Genomic DNA, 21,085 nt, shown 5'->3' with positions numbered 1-21,085 from the left:
TCTTAACACACACACAAAAATCACACAATAAAAAATCCACCCATTTGAATACAGAGTACTTCCTAAATGCAAGCCAGTTTTGTTAAGAAACTGGGCCAGCAAAATGCATCGCTTCTGTGTGTGTTACATTGGGACTTCCTAACCTAGGCTTCACTAACGTAGGTGTGGCCTTCCAGGGCATTTCAGACTGGCTGAAAATATATGCAAAGGGAGAGGGTCTGAAGCATTCATTCAATTGTCAAGAGTGGTCCCATTATTCAAAAAAAGTTTGAATAACCACTCGCTCCTGTTTTAAGTAGTTAAGAAGAACAGCTGCTGTTATTGAGCACTTACTATGTACGAGGCACGGAGCTAGGCATGTTACACGACTCACTTTATTTCATTCACACAATAACCCTATGAGGTAGGTACTGTTAAGACCCAACGTTTACAGCGTTGGAGGAGCTGAGACACAGAGAGGTCAAATGACTTGTCTAAAGTCACACAGCCTGAGAGGGGAGCCAAGATGCTAACCTGGTTGGTTTGATCCTTTACTATAACCACTAGTCTCTGCCATTTCTTAAGCTGCTGGCACATAACAGATTTGACGCAAGTCTCCCCTGCCGAGAATCAGGGCCAGTTCTCTAGTTATGCTCTAGTTAGTGGGGAAAAGTAATTCCAAGTTAAAGATTCCGTATTTCCCAGTGCGCACGGACACGCTCGCCTCTCTGATCACCCAGCCTGCCCAGTCTCAGGGCTCCCAGCAGTTCCCCTGAGAGCAATGGCAAGTTGGGGGAGAGGGATTTAATAAGATCTGGTTAGATAAGGAACCTCTTGTTCTGGTTAAGAATTCCTCCCCTGGCTTTGTCAGCCAGAGACCCGCACCTGTTTTGGGTTTCTCTGAAATCCAGAAGGACAAATTCACAGGAAATGCAAGGAGACTTCACTCTCCCTCCCTGTAGGTTTCAGGGTGAGGTTGCAACATCCCATCAGGATGTGACAATATTGCAACAGGTCTGGCGCTCACCCCGGTTTCCAAGTGATACATCACCCTGACAGGGCCACGTTGTTCTTCAGACAAAGAGTGGCATTTACCCAGCAGGCCACAAGCAAAGCTCGTCTTCAAATGGCAGGGCCTTTATTTCAAAGCCAGGGTTGAATTCAGAAAAAAAACCAATGTCTCCCAGTTTATTGGCCCCAATCATTGCGTATGGGTTCCACGCTGGTGTTGAATCAATTACTTTGGGGTTAAGGTGACTTGGTGAATAAGATGGAAATCTTAAACCCTTCTCCCCAGAAAACTGCACATATTGTACACTTGTGAAAATCTATAAACAATCTCAGGGGCTTGTGGCTCACTTCCAAGGCTATGGACTCCAGATTTAAAAACCCCAGACCAGAGAGACCGTGAGGGAATTTTCTCCCTGAGAGGTCAGCCATTTACCTAAGCTAGACCTCCGTCCAGTTTGGGAAAGACCAAATAAAAATGATTCCCCAAATACAAATGTTTCCATCATCATACAGAGGATGATGCAGCCAAAAGCTAAAGGAAACCCTGATTCCTCCAGCCTCCTTGTCCCGCGTGTGAGGGCAAGCTGTGGAACCCCTGAGCTGCCTTCACACTCAAATCTTTTGATCTGAAACCTCCCTTTAATATGATGGCCTCTCCCCCTCCATATTGCCCTCACCCCCCCAATAAAAGTCAAAACCTTTGAAGGCAGCCATGTGGTTAGGTGATTCATGCTTATAAAAGGAGGACTCGCTCCGGGGAAGTGGTCCAGCTTGGCTTTCTCTCGCTGGGCGCCCAGGCCTCTCAGGCCAAGGTCCGGCCAGGGCAGAGGCAGCACGAAGGCCCGGGTGTCTGATGCAAGAGCCAGCCGGTGACTTCAGCTAAGCTGCTTCGCAAGAAGCGAAGATTAGAAGCATTTGCATATGATTCAGCTGTGAGCCATTTCTTTACGGGATATACAAATTTCAGTGTTAGAATAGACCGTGCCACCCTAGCTTTGGGCTCAGCAAGTCGGTGAATAAACACATCAGGCCCGAGCTGGCGTGATTGGCTCGAGGACTATCGGGCAGATCAGGAACACTGGCGGCAGCCATTTTATGAAATGGGCAGATGGCAGGGAAATCAAAACAGAGCCCGCTGCCCCGCCCGCCTTTATCACCGAGGGCATCAGTTTACCCGGGCCTCGCCTTCGCTCCGCTGGTAACTTGCATTAAAGCATAGAAAGGTACTTAACTGCATTCAGTCTAATGGGAGCATGAAAGGTAAAGACTCAGACAAACGACAAAGGTCTTTTTTTTTAATCTTTTTTCTTTTTTTGCTGCGGGAGGGGCTCTGGGCCCATCCAAGAGACTCTAAACTATACTGAAAGGAACTGATCATCAAATGTCCTACTGGAGGGCTGTTATGCCAAAGAATCTGGCAACCCCTGCCACTCAGTGGGTTCTTTAAAGAATAATTCTGGTGGAAGACCTGAGTTGATTAACTCATTTTCCAGCCTGTGTTACACTCTCCCCTCGTGGGGTAGGAATGAGGGGCAGGGGGATCAAGGATCAGGAGAGATCATGGGGAGCAGATTTGTAAAGCCCGTTTAAAGAAGGCCTTTTCAAAAATAGGAGACTGTGAGTTTTCTGCCACTGTCAATCTGAAAGCAGGAACTGGCCTCTGAGGCCCCACAGACTCTGAGGTTCAGAAGTCAGGACACGGAAGAGAGGCCTGGCGGGGAGGGCAGCAGGGCTGTGATTATGGCTTTTAGGTTTCCTAGGCGCCTCAAGACCCAACAACCCCCGAGGCTCAGGAAGTGGTTGGTTCCACCTTGCTTCTAGTTGGAATCTTTTGCCATAAGCCAAAGACCCAACCGGAAGGACGTGGGAGGCGACACCTTAGGAAGTGTGAGAGGAAGTCAGAGGGGGAGCAGGCGGGTGGTTTCCTCGGCCCTGAAACCTTGCTCTGGACGGGGTGACCGCAATTGCTACAGAAATGTTACCTCCATTGGCTCAGTTCCCCCAGAAGGGCAAACCCAGTGTTGGATCTGTTTCTTAATTTCCACAGATAGGTAGAGTGACACATAGGATGGGTCGCTGGGGGAAGGGGAGAGTAGAGAAATGAATTGGCCACGGTTCTTAACCTCAATTCCAGAAGCATTTACACTGGCTCCCTGTCTCATTCAAGGGGCTTGACCCGTACAAAACCTCAAACCAAAAGCTTTCATTATTTCAGTTCTCAAAAAAAAAAGGGAGGAGGGTTGTTGTTTGATTCTGTGCTTTCTTCCCCAAACACTCATTTAAACCCAAGGTCTGAAGTTGTCCCAAATTCAATTCCAAGAAAAGAGTGATTCACTTGTGACAAGTCTAAGCTCCATTTCACAGACCCAGACAGATCCACAAGTGCGCACCCAGATTGAGGGTCAACATGAAACCCTCTATTCATCTCCCTAATGCACGCATTCCTACCCTGGTACATGCCAAGGTAGCTATTTGTAAATGGAGGGGGGAGTATAATCTGAAAGCCCCTCTCTCAGACTTTGAGCAGACCAACCCTCTCATTCAGTGTAACCTTGATTGCATCATGGATAGCCAACAGGTGCATCTAATCTTAACCAAATACAACTAATGTGAACAGAATTCAAAAAGTGGCTGGAGAGTCCTGATGAACCAGACTTCAAGAACTGAGAAAATAGTGTGATTTCTGGGGTTCTGGAAATTTCCAATTGCTACCCCTCTACCCAAAGACCATTGCCACAGGTTCACGGACCTCCATTAGACATTCTTTCTCTAAAGCCAAATAGTTTGTCCAAAATCAAATATAGCCTTCTTCCCCCATAAGCATACTCAAGTATGAATAATTTTATCAGCTAGTTTCCCAAGAGCCAGTTTCTGTTGAAAAGAGAGTTTTTGTCACACAAGAAGAGTGACGTGGTTTCACAGGAGACAAACACTTTTCCTAGAGGCACCCGTGTCTGGGCATATTCAATGGACAAACATTGGCTCAAAAGCAGATCTTTTATGAATAGTAACTCTGTCCCTTTCCTCGCCTTTTAATGAGAAAGACTCCAGCAAAGTGGAAACATAGGATGTTGGTAATTCTCATTAACACTCAGTAAGCGACCGCATGAGGCACACAGCCTGTGATGTCAGGACAACTTACCTACAGGAAGGTGACTGGTGGTTGTCATGGAGATCTGGGCTCGGCAGAATGTTTTGCTGTCCAACAAATCTGTAGCCATGAAAAGATAAAGGACATTGAGAGCCCCCTCTGACAACAGAACTTTTTGACTATTAGGATAGCAAAATCAGAATGTAAAAGGGCATTCAGTGCTGGGGTGTTAGTTACCTACTGTGCTACCATAGTTGGTGTCATATAAATAGTTTTCTTCTTTCCAGGTGTTCATGATGGAAGGGTCTACAAAGGACAGAAAATGGGAACGGTCAGCATCATCATCCCTGGGGAAGAGCTTCCCTTTTCTAACTCAGGGCTCATCAGGGAGGCAGAGGAGCTAGGAGGTGGTCTCCAGAGAGTAGGGAGACAATTCTACTTCAGCCACCTGTTACTTTTTAATAATGTTACTCCCTGTTTCTTCCAGTGTCCTGGGGAAATGGACTTCGCTATAGCTCTATCCGTGTGTTCTGCACCTGTTGCATTGTGGGGGAAGTTGCAACAGTGAAATTCTGACCTAGACCAATGCTTGGGTTTCCTGGGAATTTTCTCAGACTGTACACGGCAGGGGGTGGGTTCAGGAGCCTGGCCTTGTCTTGCATTCTACTACACAGGGACCAGAATATTTTTACACGAGGAAAAGCCATTGTTAGAGACAAATACGTTCATGATTAATGAACAACTTTTCCCAGTAATATGTTCCTGGGGGAATTAATGATGTTTCTGTCAGAAAAAAAAAGTCTAGTCAGTTTCATCATAGTGTCTTCATTGCTGCAATCCAGAGAAATCTCTCCTCAAGTTGGGCGACAGCCCCCTCCCTCTAGGATTTCTCCAATTAGCTTAAGGGACAACGTAAAATTCTCAAAACACAAATCCAACAACTTTTAAGATTAGGGCCCCATTGCCTCATCTTGCAAAAGCATCTCTCTCTCTCTCTCTCTCTCTCTCTCTCTCTCTCTCTCTCAGCAAGCATGTCTCACTCTGATTGACTCTTCAGATTTCAGATTCAAAGGAAACTCCCCTCTACCTACCCCAAATGAAGCCCAACTCCTACGCAACCCCCACATCTGGGATAGTCTCCAACAGAAGCATTTTCTTTCCTGGCTGGCCAAGAGCTGCAAGATCTGGCAAGGAGTTCTCACCTCGTCCCCACCAGGAACTTCCTGCTTTCTTCTCTTCACAGATCAAGGCTGCCCTCGGCTCCCCTCCTGCCCAGCTTCTGAATTTCTGGGCCGGGTGGTAAGTCACTGGCCGAGTTTCATTTTGTTTTTACAACATAAAAGGTATAAAACCTGAGTCACTGGCTAAGTCCTCTTGTTTACGACACAGGGATTTAGCTGGTATTTTAACTAATAGCTACGTGTTTGGGCACTCCAAGCCCAATCTCTTGGGGTTACACCCTCTCTCCTTGTTGGGTCACCTCGTACACCTGTTGTTGTCTCTGAAAACAAACTGAACCAAAAGGTTTGGAGGTGTTGGCCCCTCTGTGAGCCTCTTCTCCCCTCCTCCCTGGGCGGACCTTCTCCTCCACCCTTTGGCTTAGCTTTTCTGAACTGGCAACACAAGAATGTCTGGATGGTCAAGGAGGAATTATCAAGTTACTTGGGACCTCTGCATGCCATCCTGACTACGGTGGGGCTATCTGCCCGGTCACTGTGAGGGTGGGGCACACCATCTCTCTGCTAACCCCTGTGTCTGCCTCTATGACAGGCAGACCCATAAAGCACAGGCCATCCAGGTAACCCAACCCCTGGTCTGTGGGGGAAGGCAGGGCTAGGAAAAGCTAATTAACATACTTAGCAGCTATTATTTTTTTCTTTAATAATAGTAGACTAGCCCCCTTATAAAAGAGCAAATAACTGCATGGGGCCAATTTGGGCTCTGGGTGGCTCACAAATCACCCCGAGGTGCAATTCTGCCCTTAATGACTGGCACGCAACCCTCAGGCAGGCCTGTGGGCTCTCAAGGCTTGCAGCCTCACCGATGAGGACCTGGGGAGCGACCCTGGAGCAGTGGCAGCTGCACAGTCTCATCATGGCCAATGGACTTCCGGGGACTTGCATAGCTCTCCTTAGACCAAGAGGCCATAGGCCAAAGGTCAATGTGCAAGGAACTCTGATTGGTGCAAGGCCACTGGGCACAACTTCTTGAGGCAGTTATTGCCCCCTGCAAGTCTCCAAGGGTGACCGAAAGTCCCCAGGTGAGAGACTGGGATGGGGGAAGGAGAACAAAAATGAATATAGATACCGCGGGACTGTAGACCCCATTCAGAACCCAGAGTAATCTTTCATCTAAAAGTGCACATAAAGCAGAAGTTGGGTTCCATAGCTGCCTTTGACATTCCTACGGAACCTCTGAGAGCCCAAGAAACCACAGTAAGTACAACAGCAAGTCTGCATCTTCGTCCTTTTTGTGTAACACTCCTACCAAGGGAGGCGGGGGGAGAGGGAGAGACATAAACCCTTCCTCTTCTCTCCCCTTAGCTTCTCCCAACTTGGTCAAGTCCCCTGACTCTTTGGTGAGAAGGAGGCCCATGTAGACTCTGCAATTTTTCCAGCTCCTGGAGCGGAGCCTGGATGATGCCCTGACCAGTAGTGGGACGCAGAGAAGTGTGGGCGGAATTGGTCTCACCATCAGTCTAGAAATCAGAAAGAGTTGGCAGTCACTGGTCCCAAGCCCAGGGGATGAGGCTCACCGAGGGTGGCCCGTTGGAGACAGCCAGGGAAGAGGCGTCCCTGGGTTTCCTGCCAAAAAACTGGCTCCTTCCTGCTCCCACACTCCCTCGCGCTCACTCCCCATTGTCCCCGCCAGGGATTTGCCTACCAAGTTGGCTCTCTCTGCTACTACTCACCCGTCTGTTCAGTCTTGACAATGACATTGTGCGTGGACTGGAACAGGTCACTGCTGCACTGGCCTGTGAAGGGCAAATTGGGAAAGTCAGAGCAGGCCCACATGGAGCCAAAACTTAAACAAGGACGGAGCTGACTTCTTGGAAGAGCTTCTGCCAATCCCACTGCCTGCTCGCCTGATCGCCTCTGTTTGCTTATGGGAGGGGGCTTCCCTCTCTGGATCTACAAACTCAAGCCTGAACTTCCTGGCACAGAAGAGTCAGTAGCTCGGGCACCCACGTCGGATGGAATTATTTGGCCTTGTATAGGGAAGGCATCCAGTCTGGTGGAAATAGAACTTCAGAAGTCAGAAGACCAGTGTTCCACTAATAACTGCAAGGCACTTCGCCTTCCTGGGTCTTGGTTTCCTCATCTGTAAATTTAGGGGATTAAACTAGATAAAGTCATTACTAGATGGTATCTACGGTGCTTTCCCATACTAAGATATGACACGACATGAAAACGCAAATACAAGGAAAACCAGTTTAATTTAACTGGCTTTATTCTTCTTTGATGGTAAAGGTAACCAAATCTATTCTTATTAGACCCAAACTATGAGATATGTCTGGGTAAATGCAGTGATTCTTCCCTTCTTCATGCCTTGCAACTCCTCTCTGGATGTGTCATTAATAAAAAAGCATGTATATACAGATGAATAAAGGTCATGCGATTTTCCTCCCTAGCCAGATTATAAATATCTCAGGAGCAGGGGTCATGCTTTAACCTCTCTGACCTTCAGTTGTCCCATCTGTAAAATGGGTACAATATTTATTTTTCTCAGAAAGTCATTAAGTGAATCAACTCACGTAGCGTGCCTAGGATACATAAACACTTAATAAAGGCAAGTTAATGGAATGTCTACCAAAAGGCACACAACAATCAAAGGTGAGAAATCTGGTCATTAGCCACTTCCAGAGCATCAGCAGCACCCAATGGGACCAAACAAGTCATGGAAGGTCAGAGATGGAAGGTCAAAGACAGCCACATCACCTCCCAGGACTCCCCGCCTTGGGCTTCAATCAGGGCAAAGCTTTAAAGGACTGGATTTAATTGGAGGTGGGGAGGTAAATATTTTTAATTCCTCAAGTGTAAGTCTGCTCTTTCTGAAGATTCTTGGGGGTTATTTATAGAGCCTTGTTTGGTTTGGTTCTAGTAAAAGAAAAATGTGCAACCATGTCTGTGAGGTGGGGGGGAGGGGAGAAGGAAGTGCCCAGGAGCTGAATGAGGTCATCCAAAATGGCCAGCACCAAAGCCAGCTCTGTGCCCAGACTGGGACCTGCTCAGCGTTGATGGCAGCTGTCAGGGACCGAATATGGCACATAGCCCTGGGTCTCATGCTTTCCAAAGCCCCAGCTACCTGCCTACATACAGGTTCTGCTAAGACAGACGTGATCATTCTGATGTGGACAGGCCAGCTCACTCTGGTTATACATCACTGCTTTCCAAAATAGCTGTTGTTCTCAGAGGAGCTCGTGTTTTGTTTTTTTTTTTTTTGTTTTTTTTTTATAGCCATTATCAGGGCAACTTTATGCCAGTGTCAAAGACATTCTGCAAGACAAGTCGTCTGCATGTGTGTATAAGCTATCACGGAGCACAGTGTTTAAATGGTGGCTGGCAGGATGCTAGGTGAGACCTTGAAAGAGAGACATTTGGCCTGGCCTGAGTGGCTCAGTGGTTGAGCATCAACTTGTGAACCAGGAGGTCACAGTTTGATTCCCAGTCAGGGCACATGCCCAGGTTGCAGGCTCAAACCCCAGTGCAGGGCAGGCAGGAGGCAGCAGATCAATGACTCTCATCATTGATGTTTCTATCTCTCTCTCCTTCTCCCTTCCTCCTCTCTGAAATATATATATATATATATATATATATATATATATATATATATATATATATATATATATTAGAGGCCTGGTACATGAAATTTGTGCACAGGGGGCAGAGTCGTTCAGTCTGGCCTGCACCCTCTCACAATCCGGGACCCCTCAGCCTAAACCAGCAGTCAGACATCCCTCTCACAATCTGGGACCGCTGGCTCCTGCTCTCTTGCCTGCCTTCCTGCCTGATCACCCCTAACTGCTCTCCTGCCTGCCTGATTGCCCCTAACCCCTCTGCCTACCTGCTTGATCACCCCTAACTGCTTGCCTACCTGCCTGATCACCCCTAACTGCCTCTGCCTCAGCCCCCACCATGGCAGCTTCGTCCTGAAGGACGTCCGGCTGTCCAGCCTAATTAGCATATTATTATTATAGCTTTTATTATTATAGATATTTTAAGAAAGACATTTGGCTCTAAGGGCAGCACCAACTCCAGAAATCACTGCAGAAACTTCCTACATGTGTCCAGACCATTAGCTCTAACTCCCTTTTTTGTTGTTGTTACTTAACAGAACTTTTAAGAATCTGCTGAAATATTCTAAGTCTTCTTCCCCTTACCTCCCAAAACACAAACATAGATCTAATTTTGCCTATTTTCTTACCATTTTAGGTTCCATCTTAAGAACCTAGGTCTGGAAGTTTCAAAAAAAAAAATAGCCATGATGATCTTAGCAAGCAAGTAATTGGGAATTAAACTATCAAACCCTGTTTGCAAGGCAAGGAAGAAAAGGTTTTCTGAGAGGGGCGAGTATTCTGTGCATACCCTGCTAGCACATCTCTTGGATCACCAGCCATAAGGAGAGAGTTAAATTACCCTGGGCTTGTATGGGACTCGACCTACTCGCAGCCTCGGCTTTGTGCTTGTTCTCTCGCCTCCCTTCTACTTCCCTGTCTTGGAAACAGTAATTTGGAGGTGAGACCATCCTTGGATGCCCCTGACTAGGATCCCTGCTGGTTGCAGGGACTTTGCTCTTCTCAGCTGGCTCCTAGCGAGATGGAAAGAGAGATAATCACCGTTCCACTTGAGATGCTGCAAGTTGCTGTAAAGGAGCTGCCCCGCCGTCCCCGCCGCCCGGATGAACTCCTGCAAACTCATGTTGCACAGGTGCTCGCCGTTGATGTCGAACTCCTGGAAAGGGATGCAGCTGGCGTCTAGCTGGTTGGTGTCCAGCAGGTGCTGGAGCCATTCCCACACCTGGTACTTGGTCCAATACTGCGGATGGATTTCATGCCACTGGCCTCCAAAAAACCCGCTGGAAACTGCAAAACAGGGAGTGGTTCTGAGTGATCCGTGGTTGTTCCTGGGCATAATCCCAGACGGGGGTGGGGGGGGGGTGCATCACTGGCTGCCAGAAGTCATGCGGATCACAACCACAGTCCCTGTGCACCAGAGGGGGCTGGAGCATGAGACAAGCTCTGGAGAGGAGGCTCTTGGAAGTGTGGTTCTTTCCCTAGTTGTGATGGGGGCCATTCATTTAGCCTCTGTGCATCTTGATGCCCTCTTCAGTATCAAATACTTACCCCTGGGAGCTGGATGAGGACATGAGACCTGAAATACTCTGAGATCTTGAGTTTATTCCCCACCTTCCCCCAAAGTTCCATGAAAGAGAAAGCATTGCTAGTTTCAGCAACTTATCAGCTATTGTTCACCCCTACATAGTTCGCTTTCTCTCTTCTTCCCCCTGTCTCCTTCCCATCTTCTTCTCTCTCTTACACACACATATACACATCCACATCTCAAATTCAGACCATTGTCAGAAAAAGTGAGGCCTGGGAGTAAGGTTCTTTTCTCTATGATGCCTTTGCTTCTCCCCAAAGTGGTCCAGGTTCCTCATCCGCTAACGGTGTTGATCCACCCCTGCCCCACACTGGTTACTATAGCTACTACGAGGTCATTTCCTTACTCAGTTACCTTAACTTAGGTTGCTTCCCATCATCCACTGAAATTAGGTACAAAACTGCCAAGCCACGCATTGAGGCTCTTCACTAGCTATTGATTCTTCAAGTGACCTAAGCCTTTGGCCTTTTTTCTATGTTGTTCTTTCAGGCCAGTTTCTATTCTACCAATCACTCCCTGTTAAATTCCTACACAGCTTTCAAACTCTGACCACCCCACGAGGGAAGTCATCACAGATTCCCATTTACTGTGAGGGCTGCTGTCCTCGGAATCTCCAGTTGGGTATTTCTCATAATGACATTTGTCATGTTCTGCTTTCCTTTAGGAGTATCTAAGTACTGTCTTATTCTCCTCTGTAAATTGTATGCTCAAGGTCATGGGCCCTGTCTCATGCATCTTTGTACCTCCAATGAAAACTACCTTAGAGGTCTTGCTATCTTAGGTGCTCTCTATAGACTGCTTTAGTGGAATTTGTTGCTGAAAAGAAATAATGTGGGAACCTGAAAGAGTTGTGAGGTGCATTCACAAGATGATTAATTCAAATACCAGTGAAGAAAATTTCATTCAAGCCAATAAAATTGCTACGTTTAGTATAGGCTAACCATCTATGTATGGCTACCATCTCATGCTCTCTTAAGAGAACATCGTCAGCCCAAAGTCCTGGGGGATGGAGAAGAGAGAGCCAGTCTTGGGGCATGTAACAGGGCTGAGAGGTCTTATGGTCTCTTTGTAAACAGAGATCTAGGGGGAATAGCTCTCTTCTGGAAAGGTGAGGGGCAGGGGCTAGGGGAATGTACTATTGCAGCCCACTAAGCTGAAGCAGGGGAAATCTAGCTGAACATGACACATAGATATCCCCACAAACTCAAGGGTGGAATGCGTGGCACAAGGAAACTGTCCCTAACTTTGGCTTCAAGGTCATGATACATCAGTACTTCTCAGCCCCTGATGTAAATATGAATCACCAGGGAATGTAGTTCAAATGCAGATTCTGATTCCACAGAATCCTGAGCTTCTGCATTCCTAACAAGTTTCCACTTGATGATGATGATGGTAATGGTGATCATCTGTAGATACAGTTTGAGTTGCAAGAAGCTGAAGAACCCCTAAAGATTGGATTCCCATAATGCCCATGGCCTAGCTCTCAACACCTCCCAAGGAGAGGCCGAAGGGGGAATGTTTCCAACCCAACCCCACTTTTGCTCACGCCTTCAGAACCCATCCCCCGCTTCCAGATTTCAGGAGCACTAAGACCAGGAGGTCGAGATGATTTAGGCATGAAGGTGGCTGCTGGGGTAATAGCAGCTACTCAGAGTGTGTACTTTACTCCTCACACCTCACGGCCAGACAAAAGCAGCCCTACACCCTCAGCGTGGGCCCTGAGGCAAAAACCAGTGGGAGAGAGGAATGGGGACAAGGATTGGGGGAAATCTAGTCCAAAAGTTAAATTACATAGAAAGATTTCCAAATATATAAACACACAGAGCTTAGACTGGATGTTTCCATTTCCTCTCCATTTTGGAGGTCTCACAAGACAGCTGTTTAAGGATGGGTTATTTTTGTGTGGTTCCATGAACCTTGGTTCTCTTTTTCTAAATAATTGTGTTGTGATGACAGTGCGGCTCTAAGAGTGCAAACAAGGGCAATCCCTCTCAATAACCCAACAACTGGCCTGCAGGAATTTCTCCTCTCAACTGCACATGACCCTGATGAAAGGATAGTTCCTGACAGTGCATCTTATCAGAACTTGAAAGAGCCAGAGACTTTTATATGAAGCCGACTGGGACATTTTCCCCATCGGCCAGTGGACCCATCAGATTCCTGAGATTTTAGATTCCTAAGAGTTCAGCTCTTGTCGGTCGTTCAAAGGACTTCCCCCATCCCATCAATCATGACCAGGAGCTAGGCCTTCTGGGAGGCCTCTGGAAATTAAGAAGTAAAAGCAGCACCTACATGCTACTCCCTGCTGAACAAATGGCCCCGGCTTTCAACTAAGCAAACAGGGAACGTGCTGCCTTCATGGAGGGTCCAGTCTGAAGAACCTTCCTGCTCTATTTGGAGTCCTCCTTGGAGGCCCCACAGCAACAGACAATGTCACTGCCCAGAAAAGGCAGCAGTTTGGTGGGCCAGGTGACCAGGCAAGGGAAGGTCACCTGTGCACGCTTTCAACCATGTTTGGCCGGGGTTCCACATTAAGAGGCGGAGCTGCACATGGACCGGCTGCAATTGGAGAGCATAATCCGTCCATTATCCTCCCACTCCTCCTCAGACTCTGCTCACAACAGGCCTTTTCCATTTTTTAGCGGAGTCGGAGCAGCAGTCTCTGGAGTGGAGATCAGCAGCGGGTGCGGGGGTAGGAGAAGACTCCGAGCTCCTTAAAGCCCCGCAGTTCGCCACACAGCAGTCTGCCCAAACCGAATGCCTTCGCACGGGGTGTGGGGCCCTGATTCAGCAACCACTTGATTCAGTTTCGTTTCTACAGTAAGCCACGGGCTTGGTCATCAAACCATGTCTAAGCCCTACCACCAACCCCTCCCTCTTCTAATCAATAGGTTCTAGATTAAAGCACCAAAGAGGGGCTCATGGTCTCCTGACAAGTCTCTTCTCCCCTGACAAAGGTAGGTCACTGGAGCATGAAATAAAAAGATGACACTGCTATAACCCTCTCCTCCTGCTTCCGTGCAACACACACACACACACACACACACACACACACACACACACACACACACACCTTTCTCTCCTGTCCTATCTTGATATCCTAAGCCAAATACTGTTAAAAGTTTCAACAGGTGGCCTTCCCTTTGGGCATCTCCTCTACAGCCCTGTCTGCCAGGCTGCCCACCCGGAACCTTGAATCTTGGGAGGAAACCATGAAAGGTATCAAGTGGGCTTCAGCCTGTAGCACCGGGGGCCTAGCGAGAACTCCAGCATGAAGAGTTTTCCCCATCCCCGCGGCTCCTCACATCTGCCGCTGCGTTTCTCATACCTTAAGTTGGAAAACGAAGCCTAAAGAAAGCAAAGCAAACCACCCCCCACCCCGGGGCGCGACACCCACGGTGGGGTGGAGAGGGCCTTACCATTGCACATGGGGTAGCTGTCTGTCCAGGCGGGCTGCTGGTGGAGGAGGTTGTTGCTGGGGTTGAGATTCATTACACCACTTCCTTCCAGAATCATGATCTGTAAGGCGATCAAACAGCCTGTTCAGTCAGTGCCTCTTGGACAAACGTCATCTGAGAGTACAGGTCAGAGAGTTAATTTAAGAAGAAAGGAAAAAAGAATTTGCCCTTCCCACCATTGCCTCCAAAGCCTATTTCTACGGCCCTTTCAGCAAAAGCAAAACTCACTGGCAATTCAAAATTTCCAGGTTCAGTTTTCATATGCAGGAGGCAAGTTTTTACAGCCACCTATTCATAAATGAATAATCTCCGATCAGGAATGAAGCGAAGGGAAAATGCAATACCTACTCACAGGGCGAGTCTGGCCAGAAGCCAAGCCCTTTTTTTTTTTTTTTTACAATAGTGAAAATGCCAAAGAGATTTTGTTTAAAGTGGAATTGCAAACAATGAAAATCCAAGTTGGTAGAGGCACATACCTGGCACCTGTGTGGGAGTCCTAGCCCACCAACGAGGCACTCACCCGGCACCCAGCAAGTATCCTCAGCACAGTTATCTGCCATGTGTGGGCAGGGGTCAGAGGGATCTGTCCTATTTCATCTAGAGCTCCTCCAGTATCTGGCTGCATGATAATATCAGGAATCCTTGGTTTCCCTGACAAGATACTGCCCCTCCCTTTCCTCCCTGGTACGAGTTCTGACCAGCTTTCTCTCTCCTCTTAGACTATCAGAAGCTCCAAAAGTGACCGAAAGGTGACTTATCCAGTCTGAGGGCTCATTTTCTCAGTACAGGGCCCAGGAGAAGAGCATTTCTTCCATGGGCTTGCTTGAATTTTTTAAACAATGTAAAAATTTTACACTTGGAAAATACTTCTTCACTTCTCCGGCATCTATCATGTTCTCACCCCAAGCCAGGCACCCTCCACCTTCAGACCTCAGCCCCATATGAATGAACGCTCGGTCATTCAAAAAGAGATCAGCCAGGTTCCAGAGGTGCTTGACCATCACCGGGATCTGGAAGGTAACCCGCACTTCCTAAATGTTGGGGTAGGGAGAGGAAGCCAGCTTCATAGCAGCAGATCATGGAAAATTTTCTGCCTGTTTGGGGTCGGGCAGGGGGGCGGGGAAGCTTGCATCCTCAAGTGTCCTCCAGGATCAAAGTGCCCACCCAGAGTGGTTCCAGCCCTCAAAACCCCTTGCTCTGACTCAGCCACTGCTCCTTTGTTTCTGTGGAGGGCCTGAGAGGGGAGGGGAGGGGCCTGAAAAAGGAATACAAAATCACTCATGTATTCATTTATTCAACAAAAATGTACCAGCCCTATAATAGGCTGGGCACCGTCTTAGGTACTGGGGACAGAGCAGTGATGAAGAGTTAATTAGGTTAGACAGAATCTTTAGGACGATTATTAACTAACTAGATCTGAGCCTGTTCTTATCATCATCACGGTTGTTTGGCAAAAACTGGGCCTAAATGCAGTCTATGTAGAAGGTGGACAAGGGCCTTGATTGAAGATTAAATTAGTTCCTACACCGTAAGCACTTGGCACGACATAGGGCATGGCACCATGGCAGGTGTCACTGGGAGGAGAGACGCAACCTTTTTGGATAACCCGGGTAACCGGGACCAGAAACAGCCGTGCGTTTCAGTTCTCCGACACAAACACGAAAGAAAGTGACTAAATTGACTTTTTTTAAAAATAGGTTATTGATTTTTAGAGAGAGAGGAAGGGAGAGGGAAAGATTCAAAGAGAAAAACATCAATCCATTGTCTCCCGCATGCACCCTGGCCAGGGATTGAACCCACAACCTGGGCATGTGCCCTGACTGGGCATCGAACCGGAGCCCTTCCCATGCACAGGATGACGCTCAACCAACTGAGCCACCCTGGCCAGGGCGACCAAATTGATTTTTAAGTTCCCTTACAGAAACCTCTACGGTTCTTACCCTCAGAGAAGGAAAAAACAACCCAACTGAAAGCTTTCTCTTTTTCACAATAACTGGGCCTTTTCCCAGCCAACCTTTTAGAACAATCGCCCTAAAGCTAAGGAATCAGGTGAGGGACTTCAAGGCGAAAGAAAACCTCTCAGTCCCCAGAGGGGTGGCTGGGGAAGGGAAGGGGCATGGCCGGTCTCCTGTTTGCTCAAGGCTGGGCTTGTTCCTCGCCAAAATTTGCTCAACCACAAGCAGTAAAAAGGTTACTGTTTAACCCTGAAAGGGCTGAAGCTCAGAGCCCAGCCCATCTGCAGGGAGGAATAGGCCCTCCAGGCTGGGGTGGGGGAGGGGGGGATGGGCAGGGAAGACTTCCCTGAAACTATTATTTCACAAGGATTTGCCTGCAGGGCTGTTTCTAAGTGGCCTTTTCAGTGGAAGCAAGACCTGCCCTGGCCAATTCTGAGTTACCTCCGTGGTTGGCTCAGATCTGTCACCACTTCCCAAAAGAAAACCCCAGGAGGCAGGGTGATGTAAGGGCTAAGCTCCCTGGTTTTGGATCCCCCGGTTACCGTGCATGACCTTGAGCCGCTTCCAAGTCTCTTTAGCCAAAAACTTTCTGATGTTCACTTTCTCCACCTGCAAAATGGGAACAATCCCACCCTCAAAGTACTAGGACGCCAATGAGGCCACGCATGGAGAGAACTTAGCGGGCAGCAGAAAAGAATTCAGTGCATGTCACAGGACAACGTGGACCAGTTCGCCCTGGTGATCTGGTGCCCACAAGCCCCCTTCCTCAGGGCAGACATCATCTCTTGCCATGACCTTCGGGAGGCATCCAGAACTCCTCAGCCCAGAGAATAACCTTGAGGACTACAAGGTCGCAGCTGCCCCATCACCACCTGCCCTCTCCGCACCCCCCCTCCAAGAGGCTGGCATACATAAGCACTGCTCCCTGCTGGCACCCCCTTTCCAAAGGGGAAAGCAGCCAGCATAGTGAGGGCCCCTTTTTTACAGGGCGCAGTAAATGGTTACTACTCATAAAAGCGTTTATGTGGCTTAATCCTTAGTGAGTCAGAGTTCAGTTGAGCTCACCCAGGCTTGTGAGAAAAGGAGGTCAGTGTCTCTAGTCCAGCATGTCACTGCAGGGACAGTGCCCCCGGGGTGGGCACAGAAGGCCCCCGGGGTGGGCACAGAAGGCCCCGGGCTCACACAGCTGAAGGCCTTTCACCAAGCCCTACTCGCGCCCCCCCCCCCCCCCCCCCCCGCCAACTCCCCACACCCCGGGGCCTAGTCCTTCAGGTGTAAAATGAGGGCATTTGCACCCCAACAGCCTCAAGGACTGTTGTGGAGATCAAATGAGATCATGGATAATAAATGTGCCTTGAAATTTATTTTTTTTAAAGCATTATTATAACCAACTCGCCCACGCTCCTATATACTAATACAGAATCTCTAACGTACCTTGTGATTACTTTATGGGGTATGAAAAGCAAATGTTTTTCATCTAAAAGTAGGGGGATCCTTTAATGCCCTTCTTTAAGCTTCCTACTTTACCTTCAGCATAGCTTTTATTGTTTCCTACCAAAAGAAAAATTAAAAAAAAACAAAACAAAAAAAAAAAACACCACAGCAAAGCATCAAGGATGTGAAGTGGAGACTTGGGATCTTTGAAGCCTGGGTTAGAATTCAGGCTCCATCCTGAGCCAGGCGACATTGAGTATGTTAACTTATTTCTTCCCTGGTTTAAAGGGGGAGTCAGGGAAAACATGGATGTCCCTTAAGCCTAGGACTGCTTTGAAGGATAAGTAGTCTAATGGGTTTAAAGGAGTCTAACCCAGCACCAGCACATGTGCCCTCAACAAAAATCAATTTCCTTTCCTTTCTTTAAACATCCGTTCTCAAGATATTTCTCTAACACGCTTTACTTTTTCCAGGACTGAAGAAGTAAATTCAGAGCCTAAAGTAACGCTGACTCCACCCTTTGAGTCAAAAGCAAGCCAGAGAGAGAGGACTCACCCCTCCTCATCTCTAGCTCAAGGGGGGATTCTGGTGGAGGGGGGCAGTCCTCAGTCATGCGCAGTAGGTGAAAAGCAGCATTTTTCAACCTCTGCAGGACTGATGTTTGGGGCTGGGGTGGTTCTTTGTTGCAGGATCATGCTGTGCATTGCAGGATGTTTAGCTGCATCCCTGGCCTCTAGAATCTAGTAGCATCCCCAACCCCAAAAATGTCCCCTAAAGCTAAATCATCCCCCAACCGGGTTAAAAGTAGAGCCTATGGCAGTGACAGCTCTGACTTTGATCTTCCTACTGTGATGACCTTGGGCTGTCCCCTACCCTTTGCGACTGTCTCTATTCTCTCCTGGGAAACAGGCACGGCATTACTACCGACCACCTAGGCCCGCGGGAGGATGAGATGAGATAGGGGACAGCAAGGCCCCAGTACAGTGCCTGGTCCAAACCAAGTCATCCAAGTAATGGCGTCCTAAGTGGAGGTTTAAGAAAATGCACTGGGTAGCAAGGCCAACTTTGTCTATCCCCAGGTGGCATTCTGGAAATACAGCATAAATTGTTGCTTGGGCTATTAAAAATTACACACACACACATACACACACTATAAATTGCATTTCAAACCCAAGGACTGAAATGCAAAGTAGGTTACCCAGGGAGTTTTTCATCTACATTCTCTTATCCCCCTTTCACATGTAAGAAAAATGGGAGGAATAGCATTTGGCTCCAGACTCCCATTAATCACCCAAACTTTCACACTGACCAAGACGTCACCTCTGTGCAAAATTTCTAAGACTGACACTTCTGGAGACAGACATGTACAATTTATTGGAAGAGGAGGAGCCACGGCCCTGCCCAGTAGACTACAGTATGTATGGATGAGAACTCACACCAGGCTTCCAGCCAGGACCTCTTAGGCAGCAACTCCCCTGCAAAGGATGAACCAGGAGGGCTTGGCCAATCCGAAACTCGTTTTTGCAGAAGCAGCGCTGTGCTGGGGTGGGGTGGCCCCTGCCTGCGTGGTGCTGGGAGAGCTAGGCCACTCTCTGCTCCCCACTTGGTTAATGGGCAGTTTCAGGTTCAACACAAACTCCCACACAGCCCCAAGTTGCTTCGGTGCCACCCACACATAGAGACGACCCACCTCCCTGTGCCCACACCTCTTCTAGGTCTTCATCCAAGTGAGATCCCTTCCGGCCCCAGCTCGACCACCCTCACGCCTGGGGGACAGGGACCACAACGCTTGGCGTGACCCTAACGTGGAAGAGTCTCACATTTTGCCCGCGTTTCCGTGGCACACATGGGAGAGGGGGAGCCTGGCCACAGAGACTGGCGCTCACTGAAAGGGCAAATTCAAGGTGAGAGGAACTTCACAGCAGCCCAGCGTCGCTGTGTTTCTCGGGGCCTAGTCAGAGCTCCTGCCTCAGATTGAAAGCGAGAGTGACCAGCGAGGGTGGAAATCTCTATTCCGCCGGCCAGCTGGCCTTGTTGACCTTAGGGAAGTACTACCCTCTCTAAAGCCTCAGTTTCCCCCTATGACAAAAAGCAGGAGGGGATGGAGCTGATGCGCAGATCCAACGAGAATGTAAAATCCTCGGCATGTCATCTCGTCCATGGCAAGTGCCAGGCAATGTTAGGAATGGTCACAGGGCCTGCCCACCCCCCCACCCCCACGAGTCTCCTGAAACTGTGTTGGTTGGATTTGGAGACATCCTTGGAGCCAGGGCAGACTCTTCAGAGGCAGGATGGTATAATGGTTAGTGCCCCCCCGCCTCAGGAGTCAGAGAGCCGCAGTTCAAATCCTGCCTGGCTTTGCCAATTTGCTGAAGGGGCAAGTTTGGACAAAGAATTCAACTTCTCTGGGCCTTCGCTTCCTCATTTACAAAACGAAGACGATAGGAAAAGGGTTGTTGAAAGATGAAATGAGAAGATACGTGTAAAATTCATAGAAAAGTGATACATAGTAAGCACTTGTAAATGTTAGCTGGTTCTTATAATAATACTTTTTATTTGTTGTGTTGTCACTATTTTGTTGAATATCCAAGGAAGAAATTGAGGACCAAGTTCATTTCAAGCAAGGCCTCTTCCATCTACACAATCTTTTTTTTTAAAAAATATATTTTATTGATTTTTTACAGAGAGGAAAGGAGAGGGACAGAGAGCTAGAAACATCGATGAGAGAGAAACATGGACCAGCTGCCTCCTGCACACCCCCTACCGGGGATGTGCCCGCAACCAATGTACATGCCCTTGACCGGAATCAAACCTGGGACCTTTCAGTCCGCAGACCGACGCTCTATCCACTGAGCCAAACCGGTTTCGGCCATCTACACAATCTATACTAGCTGGCACCATGGAGCCTAGAGCTGGATTTCCTGCCTCCCCACCCCCATTCGGGGCTGCTGTGTGGATGCACCATTAGGCTGAGCTATGAGCAGCATCTCTCAGCCATTGCTCACAGAAGCCGTGCTATGCCCCTGTGGGCATGGTGCCTGCTTGGGGACTGAAAGCCATTCCTCCTGCCTCCATTCCTCCCACAAGACACACTATGCCCGAGGCTGCCAGGAGCCGTGGGAGGGCACACCTCCACAGACCCCGGGTATCGCTCTGCGCTGCACTCCCACACCACAGCTGGTGTACAGGTGCAAAGGAGAGTACCACGTCTAAATGCGAGCCCCTGCCAGAGAGTGGCCAGAGGGCTCCTTTCACCTACAGGGCCCCTTCGCATGAGGAATGCTCAATTCCTACAGAGCATAGGGTCTGGGATTGGAGCTAATAGAGACAAGAAAGCAAGAGGAAGGCGCACCACTGGGACTCTGGCAGGGAGCTGGGGCCATGTACCCCAGAATCCAGGAGGCTATGCCGAGTCTCAGGACTCCTACCAAGGCCAAGGATTGATCAACTGGCTTTCCTTCTTAAATACTGAGAGAGACCCTCCCACCAAAAGGCAAATACAGCCCAGCTTGGGCTTGCTCAGCCGGAGGGGATGTCTTTTGCTCCATGGTGGGGTTACTGAGACCTAGGACTGAATGCTGCAAACATAATGGTAATTATCATTATTACTAAAGGCCCAGTGCACGAAATTCGTGCATGGGGGGGTGGGTGTCCCTCAGCCCAGCCTGCACCCTCTCACAATCCGGGACCCCTCGGGGGATGTCTGACTGCCAGTTTAACATCGCTCTTGCAATCTGGGACCACTGGTTCCTAACCGCTCACCTGCCTGCCTGTCTG

The 21,085-nt window shown here is 48.6% G+C and overlaps 1 protein-coding gene across 8 annotated transcripts in view; it reads right to left on the bottom strand.

Annotated features, from left to right (window-relative positions):
• Window positions 1-21,085, bottom strand: part of EHF (ETS homologous factor) — a 44,379-nt gene that overhangs the window by 8,291 nt on the left and 15,003 nt on the right. For 4 of the 8 annotated variants that reach the window (XM_079788683.1, XM_079788680.1, XM_079788685.1 and 1 more), the window contains exons 2-6: window positions 13,881-13,980; window positions 9,918-10,163; window positions 6,993-7,055; window positions 4,319-4,387; window positions 4,133-4,201 (exon numbers count right to left, since the gene is read on the bottom strand). In XM_079788683.1, the coding sequence (XP_079644809.1) occupies window positions 4,133-4,201; window positions 4,319-4,387; window positions 6,993-7,055; window positions 9,918-10,163; window positions 13,881-13,977 (544 nt within the window). In that variant the 5' untranslated portion in view covers window positions 13,978-13,980. Of the gene's footprint in view, window positions 1-4,132; window positions 4,202-4,318; window positions 4,388-6,992; window positions 7,056-9,917; window positions 10,164-13,880; window positions 14,034-14,147; window positions 14,364-14,395; window positions 17,107-21,085 lie in introns of those variants that run through there. The other 4 variants (XM_079788679.1, XM_079788678.1, XM_079788682.1 and 1 more) reach the window with 4 other exon arrangements.

The sequence above is a fragment of the Cnephaeus nilssonii genome (assembly GCF_951640355.1).
Source record: "Cnephaeus nilssonii genome assembly, chromosome: 13".
Classification (NCBI taxonomy): domain Eukaryota; kingdom Metazoa; phylum Chordata; class Mammalia; order Chiroptera; family Vespertilionidae; genus Cnephaeus; species Cnephaeus nilssonii.
This window is presented reverse-complemented; position numbering and strand designations above follow the sequence as displayed.